Raw genomic sequence first — 8874 nt, forward strand, 5'->3', positions numbered from 1 at the left:
TATAATCACTAGTGCATAATTTATAAGCTCTTGCAACAAAAACTTTAAATTTACCTATTGCAATATATGATCCTCTTCACGGTTGCAGTTTTACTAGTACTTTCGTTATCGCATCCTTGCGGTGTATAGAAAAGTTATATTTGTGAGTTATATGATTAGTTGAAATGCAGATATCTAAGAAATTAAGTTGATCTTGATTATTTTGATATTCGCATGTGTATTGAATAGCTTTGTCTTGAAAATTTAATAGTGTCAAAAACAATTCTCATTTTTCAGAGTTAGAAAAACCTGCATGGCAGTCATCAACACATCTTTTAAGTGTTATTGGTGCAACATTAATGGTTAATGCTTGTTAAATTGCATTATATTCGATATGTTGAAAGTAAGCTTCTGAAATTAGTACTATTAGGGATAATCCAATCGGACGAGAGTTTTTTTAAATATAAGTATTGTTATCCCACAGAAAATAGCATTTAATTAAACAAGTTCAATTAATCTATGAATGCCAGTTAAAGATAATTTAGTACGCAGCTGAAAATCATTTATATCATTATTTAAAATATCAATAATTGCATTATCGAGTGGTAATGAGGGATACAAACTTATTACGTCGAAAGATACCTGAACATCATTTTTTTCAATTTTCCATTTTTTTGCTTCCAATAAAAAAGATATTTTTTAAGCGAAGATTGTATAAGCTAAGCAAGATGCTACAATAGTTTATGTGAGGGTGTACCAACAGTTGAGACTATAATTCGCATTGAGTAATCTTTGTCACTTTTTATGAGCTTTAATGCAGCCGTATAATCGAGATGGTATCGCATCAGAAGGATAAATACTGTTGTATATTTATATATATATATATATATATATATATATATATATATATATATATATATATATATATATATATATATATATATATATATATATATATATATATAGATTCTTCCTCATAAACCTACTTATGGTGAAACACAGTGTAGAAGAAAAGAAAAGGTAGATAAGTGTTTTTACTAATTTATTATTGCTCTGTTCTTTAAGAACATTGAGCACTCTGTTTGTAGAATACACTGACATAATTGATATATATATATATATATATATATATATATATATATATATATATATATATATATATATATATATATATATATATATATATATATACCTATTGTAATATTATTGAAAAATTACATTTTTTAATTTTTTTAAGGTATTAGACTACTAAAAAAATTATTTTTGTATCTGATAATATTTTAATTGACTTTTTCATTTCATTTCACATGATAAATACATTTAAAAAAATTACAAAAAAATTTTTTTTGGGCAAAGCAGGTGGTTTTAAGCCAAAAGCAATATCTTGACAAAGGCATTTTAAAAAGTAAAATGTATTAATTTTATTTATTGTTTTATTCTTTTTATGTAGATGAATGTTTTGAAATTTTTTTATTTTAAAGCATCGTAAGATTTTTCAACGCGCCTAATTCAAAATAAAATTTCTGAAATTATGGACCAAAAACCAGTTTTTTTAAATAATTGTATTCTTAATTTTTTCATCTCAGAATATTAAGTTCATTATTACAAATGTCTGTACAAAATTTGAAGTCAATTGGACAATTACAGCTCCTGCAGTGTTTGCCAGAAAATTAGAAATATAAAACAGAAAAAAATGCAAATAAAATTTAAAATATTGAATATACAAAAATCCCCCTTTTTCACAATAGATATTGTTTAAAATAATACGACTTTTGATAAACTTATTTTTTCTTTTTTTTTCTTTTTTTGTTAGACATTAGATCAAGGATAAAACCTTGAGGTACCTCAGAAGTTACTGGAAATGAAGAAGACTTTTGGCCTTTGAGGATGACTCTAATAAAGCGGTTAGAAAGAAACTATTTGATAATCTTAAAAACTTTTCTAGATACACCATATGAAGCACGCTTAGTGCAAAACTTTGTCGAAAGTTGAAATAGCGATAGCAACAGAAGCGGGAGTGATTTAAATGTCTAACAATGGGTTAACTTGTTTAATTGGAATGGAAGGAAGAGATTCGAGTCAGAAGAAAAGTTCTTTGCAAATTGTTCTGCTTTGTCCTTGGGAGAGGTAATAAAATCAGTCCCATGAATGAGAGATGAAATGTTAGACCTACCCTTGTTAATGACGCTGTTAAGATTTTCCAAATGTCTCTTAAGCCTAACTTCTGAGATAAGATACGGGATTTAGTAAACTGAGAATAATGGAGCTTAGCATCAGACAGCACTTTTTTGCATCGATTTCTTGATAATAGTATAAAACTATAAACAGTCAATAAAAACCTTTCATTCGATTATTATTATTATTATTATTATTATTATTATTATGTATTTCGCCGATAAGAAAAGTTTACAAGTTTATGCAATACAAATATATGAATACATGGCTGGGGCAAGAAGAAGACAAGTTCTGTCTTATCACCAAGCCCCTTTAAATAAAATGTCAATAATATAAATACAAAACAAAGTAACTCCTTAAATAAACGTTAAACAAAACGTTGCGTTAAAATAAAATAACGATAAATAAAAACTAAAAAACATTTTACGCTATATTACAGTGTAATATATAAGATTTTTTAATTAATTATTTTAATTAAATTATTTTTTTCCTAACTGGTTTTAGATTTATAAATCTTTTGAATTTAAATCATAAAACAGATAATACACGAACAACAAACAAACAAACAAACAAAAAAAAAACATTTTTTAAAAACATTTTTAATATCATAATGTGTCTTTTATATATGTAAAGTTTATTATATCAGATAAAAAACAACGTCATAATGTACAAATTGAACTGTATATAGAATATATATTTAAACCATATTTATAAAGAAATAGACACACGTGATTACTCCTAATCAAAGGCTTCAGAAAAATTTTAATTCGTTGTCATTTATTAAAAGCTTAAGTTTGTTTTTAAATTGTTTAATAGAAGAGATAGTTTTTAACTCATTATTTAATAGCATGTTCCATAGTTTAGGACCTCTGTTAGCAATTGAGAACTTAGTAACAGAGTAATAGGTTTTAGGTTGAACATAATTGTTTTCTGAAAATCGTGTTGGGTATAGATGATATTTTTTTTCCAAAAAAGAGTTAAATAAAATAGGTGCTATTTTTTTATTAACTTTGAACATAAAAATAAATATTTGATAAAGATTTAGTTGAAATACGTTGAGAATATTAAATTTAATGAATAGAGGTTTAGTGTGTGAGAAACGATCTACATTTCCAATAATTCTTAAAGTATGCTTTTGTTTAATTAATAGTTTATTTATTTTAGTTACGTTAGTGCTACACCAGGCAACGTTTGCATAACTTAAGTAGCTATGAATAAATGAAAAATAAATGTATTTTAAACAGGTTTGATTTAATAACTGCTTAGCTTTGTAAAGTAGACCAATATTTTTCGAAATTTTATTTTGAATTATATTTATGTGCTCCTTCCAACTCACATTTTCATCAATAACAACACCAAGAAATAACAATGAACGCTCTCTTATTATACAAGAGTTATTTACAACTAAAATTGGAAGATTTAATGGGATGAGTCTCTTTTCATGAAGACGATGGAAGAAAGTATATATATATTTTTTTTATGTTTATGGATAATTTATTTGCTATAAACCATTCACTTAGTTTTGCAAGCTCTTTGTTTACTGTTTCAAATAAAGAATTAATATCCTTATCAGAATAAAATAAGTTGGTGTCGTCTGCAAATAGGATTGAATTTAAGATACTTGAAAATTTATTTAAGTCATTTATATAAATGAGGAATAAAAGGGGCCCTAAAATTGATCCTTGTGGGACGCCGCAGAAAATTGCCGCTAAATCCGTTTTACTATCATTAAACGAGATGTACTGTTTCCTGTTTGCTAGATAACTTTTAAACCATGCTAAGTTAAAACTTATGATACCATAATTTTTAAGTTTGTGCAGGAGAATATTATGATCCACCGTATCAAAAGCCTTACTTAGATCAATAAAGACGCCTAAAGTAAATTTGTTTTCATCAAAAGCTTTAAATATTTCGTGTACTAGATGAATGATTACATGATCGGTTGAATGGCCAGATTTGAACCCAAATTGTTTATCGTAAAGGATTTTATTATTAGTTAAAAAAGAAAACAGTCTGTTATGCATAACACGTTCTAAAATCTTGAAAAAGCAGGTAAGAATTGAGATTGGTCTGTAGTTTGAGACATCAGAAGGATCACCTGTTTTATAGATTGGTTTAACCTTTGCACATTTTAAGTTTTCAGGAAAAACTCCGTGTTTTAAAGATAAATTAAAAATATGTAAAAGTGGTATTTTTATAAAACTTATTGATTTAATAATGACAATACTACTGACATCATCAGCACCCGAACTTTTATTAGGTTTTAGTAAAGAAACTGAGTTTAATAATTCATCTTCTGTAAGTTCATGATTAGACATGACAGATTTATTTGGTGTTAGGTATGAACGAAAGTTTGTCTGAGATGGTCCTATTTTAGAGGCTAAATTTGAACCTACATTAACAAAAAAGTTATTAAGTGTTTCTGCAACAAATGATTTATTTACAATTAAGTTATTATTAATTTTAAGATTAGTTGGAATGCATTTCGGTCCAGATTTTTCTTGCCAATTACCTCTTTAATAATGTTCCATGTTTTTTGTGTACTGTTGTTTTTCTTTAATTTTTCAGAATAATAGTTTTTTTTTTTGAGCGTTTTAGAACAGATTCAAATAAACGTTTATAACTTTTATAAGTAGTTTCATTTACCAAAGTTCTTTTTTTAAGAAACTTACAATATAATCGTTGTTTAATTTTGGAAGATTTAAGGATTCCCTTCGTTATCCATGGGTTTAAAAGCGTTTTCGATTTGACTAATTTAGTAATTTTAGGGAATGCTTCATTATAATGAGTAAGAAATTCAGTTAAGAAGATATCGTAGGCTTTTTGGCATTTTGATTTTTTAGCGTCTCGTTTCAATTTACACACGATATAAGATAATGAAAATATTTTACGGATGTATCGTTTATAATTCGTGTTGTAACTTTTTTTTTATAAGCATCAGGCTGAATGCATTTATTTGATATTATAAAAATCGGAAAGTGATCCGAAATGTCCGTTTTAAATATTCCAGTTTTAATTTTTGTATTGATAAATTCATTAGTTATAATTTGGTCTATTGACGTTGCACTACCGCTAGTCACACGCGTAGGTTTATTTATTATTGGAATGTATCCACTTTGAAAAATGACATTAATGAATTTATTCGTTTGTTTATTTACGTCATAATCCAAAATATTAAGGTTAATGTCACCCACGAAATAAACACTTTTATTCAAATTCAATTTATTTTCAATTAAATTTTTAATGTGATCTTTAAACGCATTAATATTTCCTGATGGTGGTCTGTATAATGCATGCACGACAATGTTTTTTGAGGCTTTATTAATGATTTCCACACATAATGACTCATAATCATTTGTGATTGAACTTAAATTTGAATTAAATTTGAATAATAATGAATTCTTAATAAACATACATAAACCCCCGCCTTCCTTGCCCAGGTCTCTAATTTAGTGGACTACATTGTAATTGGGTATTTGGAAATATGAATCGTTCTCAACATTTTTGTCTTGACACCATGTTTCACTAAGACAAATAATTTGAAAATTAATTTTAATTTTATATAGAAACTGTTTTAAACTAACAATTTCTCTTGTTACTTTCATTTAGTTGAATTTATTTTTATAGTTTTTGAAATACACAAATACGACACTTAAAGTATTAATATAAAACTAACGTTTACAACTTAAAATCACTTCCAAATTAAAATAACGTTTGGATCATTGTCTATTGTCGATTTAATTTCTTCAATATGCATTGATTCACCGGCAGTCACTGACATGCAGCATATTTTTGAGTAACTATGGCAGCCATTAAAGTATTTTAAATATTCAATCGAACTATTTGTAATTTGATTAGTTGAACTGTATACTGGATATTTATTTAAGTTGTGAACAAACTTCTTTATTAGGCCGTAAAGTATTAGTCTTTGAATGTTGATTCCCAGTGCAACAGGATCGTGTCGATTGCAAAGATCATTAACCGATATTCCAGGCCCTAACTCACAATACAATTTAAAAATATTATGAAAACTAGATGGCTTTTCACTGTCTTGAGAAACGTAGGCGATGCATTCATTCCTCATTGAAGGGTCTTTAAGAAGATTATTGATTTTCGGTTTAACAGCATACTTGTTTGAATATAGAAATATAGGTACTAAAGCAACAACACCATAAAAAAGTAAAGTTTGTATAGCAGAACGCACTATGCTTAAATCTACTTCAGCAATAAACGCAATCTTTTGCACATGATTGCATCCGTCTATACAAGGAATTATACGCTGCGCTGTCAAATCCCAGTGCTGATTTTCAATGGCAGATTTACTCCACAGAAAAACTGGAACTTGATCATCATACACAATTGGCGGTTCTTTTGGAAGTTTTACTACTTTTAAAAATATTGTATTACAATGATCTACTGGAATAGTACACTCTCCCAGCGAACTAAAAATAATAATTTAAAGATAATAATGTAATGAAAAGATTTCAAAACAATAATAAGTATGTCTATAAAGTAACGAAAATAAAACAACATTTTATCAAGTAAATGTTAAAAATAAAAAAATGTTAAAAGTAAAATAAAACAACATTTTATCAAGTTAATTACCTAATATCTTCAAGTATCTTCGTCAAAATGCTTTGAAGATTTCTTTTCGTTTTTGAATTCCATATATACTCTGTCTCTAATTCCAAAGTTGTAAGGTAGCCGGCTAATTTTGTCACAACTGATTCAAATTCCTGCACACAGTCATTTTCATTAAACACAAACAGCGCATTAAATAATAACGCGTTTCTGTCATACTTTTTATTATCAATTTTTATCGGATAGCCCATAAATGTAAAACCATATGCTTTAAAACTTATAAGACGTCCTTGAAATTGAGGTTTAGGAATGATGTAAGGTGCTATTGAATCAATTTGTTCTTTTGTAATAAAATCGACTGGGGCTTGATAAGCCACTTGAGGACCAAGAAGAGGATGAAAATCGCAAAAAAGGACGCACTTTAGTTTTGACATAAAAGACAATGACAAAAAGAATAGTTTAACTAACAAAATTTTTATTTGGAATGTTAATAAATTTATTATTTTTCAAGAGGAGCGTAATTAAGTAACTTTTCGATCAGATCTACGTGAGCCAAAAGCATTCGGCGACAACAATAACGTTTCAGACCAAGCGAATCAAGGGCGTCTCCTTCCGAATATTCAGCTTGAAGCAGACCAAGATAAGATTCCCACTTGTTACCAACAACTTTTCCGCATGTAAAACAACGGATTGGAATGATCATAATTTATACTTTGCCTGCTGAAAAATGAAATGAGCACATAAAAAAATTAACAACATAATACATAATAGTTAATATCGCAATACTTTTACATCACAAAAATTGATTAACACGACAATACATTATCTTTGTTTTTTTGTGTGAATAAAATTCAAAAATATAATCAATATAAAGAAATAAAAAATAAACCAGAATTTCTATCAATAAAATATACATCTAATATTGATCAACATTGACAATCATGGAATTATTTATAAAACATTAGAAAAGAGGAAAACTACGTGAGATTTAACTTCAACAAAGTGCCAAATCTTACTGAAGCTTCAACAAAGTGCCAAATCCTCTTGTCCAAAATATTTTGAAACAATAACAATAAATAGATTGAGCTGAGGAAATAATTCAGATTGTTCTTTATACGAATTCCTGATCTTTAGGCATTTACGCGCTATAGTTCTTAATACAGACATAGCATCTTGTGGAGTTGGCTTATCAATACATAACATTAAACTGTATAACCATCGACCTTGTTCTGTAGAAAAGCCGCATAAATCTAACCACGTCAACTGATACTCTAAAAGTTGCACAGCCAACGGTTGAGTAAACTGAGCTATTATACTTAGTAAAGGTTCGTGTCCAGTCTCTAGAGTTGTATCATTAATAATCTCTTCTGACAAACGACCTTTATAACATTTTTTTACAAAATCTAAACCAAAACAAAACGCACACCACGTTTGGGGATTCTGTTTTTTAGGGAGCCTTATAGGCACAACCTTTCTAGTTTGAGTTTTGTAAAAAATTAATTTCTGACGCATTTCAGCAAAATCAGCAGCTTGCATCCGCTGTGTGCTTGGATTTGGGGCGTCACTTAATGGTTGAGGTCGTTGATTACATTCTACATATTCTGGAGTTATTAGTGATTTAGGAATGTTTGCTATAACAACCTCAGGGCATCTTGAAGCTTCATATTGAACACGTTTTAAATACTCTATTCCAGACGACGGTGGTTTTAATAAATCATTTTCATCCAATGGTTGATTAAAATCAATGTAGCCAAACGCAGATTCCATTATATTAAATTTATGCTTAAGAAAACTAAAGATGAACTTAAAAATATTTAACAAAAAGTTAAAAAAAATAAAAATAAAAATTACCAGTATTATTATCAATAACAATAATAATACAATATTATTTTGTTATTAAACATTAATACTATTACAGACCTTTTAAAAAGTAATACTTTTAACACTTACCAATCAATATATTTAAATACCTATATACACATAAATATCTACGCTTAAATCAAGTGTATTTTGATATGAGCTCTCAAAGAAAATTACACTTATTTTAAATATCAAAAGAAAAAAAAGTTTAATATATATATATACATATATATATACATATACATACATACATACATATATATATATATATATATATAT

General features: G+C 27.5%; 2 protein-coding genes across 2 annotated transcripts; both read right to left on the reverse strand.

Moving 5' to 3' along the window:
• Nucleotides 1–5781: 5781 nt before the first annotated feature.
• LOC136072062 (GATOR1 complex protein NPRL2-like) lies at nt 5782–7626 on the reverse strand. The gene is made up of 2 exons (XM_065820169.1): nt 6760–7626; nt 5782–6596 (listed from the first exon to the last, which is right to left on the reverse strand). The coding sequence occupies exons 1-2, from the start codon at nt 7167–7169 to the stop codon at nt 5846–5848; spliced, it is 1161 nt and encodes a 386-aa protein (XP_065676241.1). The 5' UTR covers nt 7170–7626; the 3' UTR covers nt 5782–5845.
• A 3-nt stretch (nt 7627–7629) lies between these two features.
• Nucleotides 7630–8502, reverse strand: LOC136092293 (gem-associated protein 2-like). The gene has a single exon (XM_065820170.1). It carries the CDS (start codon nt 8500–8502, stop codon nt 7759–7761), a length of 744 nt encoding a protein of 247 aa, XP_065676242.1. The 3' UTR covers nt 7630–7758.
• Between the last annotated feature and the right edge of the window lie 372 nt (nt 8503–8874).

The sequence above is a fragment of the Hydra vulgaris genome, chromosome 15, assembly GCF_038396675.1.
Source record: "Hydra vulgaris chromosome 15, alternate assembly HydraT2T_AEP".
Lineage (NCBI taxonomy): Eukaryota > Metazoa > Cnidaria > Hydrozoa > Anthoathecata > Hydridae > Hydra > Hydra vulgaris.

Excerpts from the sequence above, each read along its gene's own strand:
- LOC136092293 (XM_065820170.1), bottom strand. The coding sequence starts at position 8,502 with ATGGAATCTGCGTTTGGCTACATTGATTTTAATCAACCATTGGATGAA.
- LOC136072062 (XM_065820169.1), bottom strand. The coding sequence starts at position 7,169 with ATGTCAAAACTAAAGTGCGTCCTTTTTTGCGATTTTCATCCTCTTCTT. Across the intron at positions 6,597-6,759 it reads AAGATACTTGAAGATATTAG|TTCGCTGGGAGAGTGTACTA; the intron begins GTAATTAACTTG and ends TATTATTTTTAG.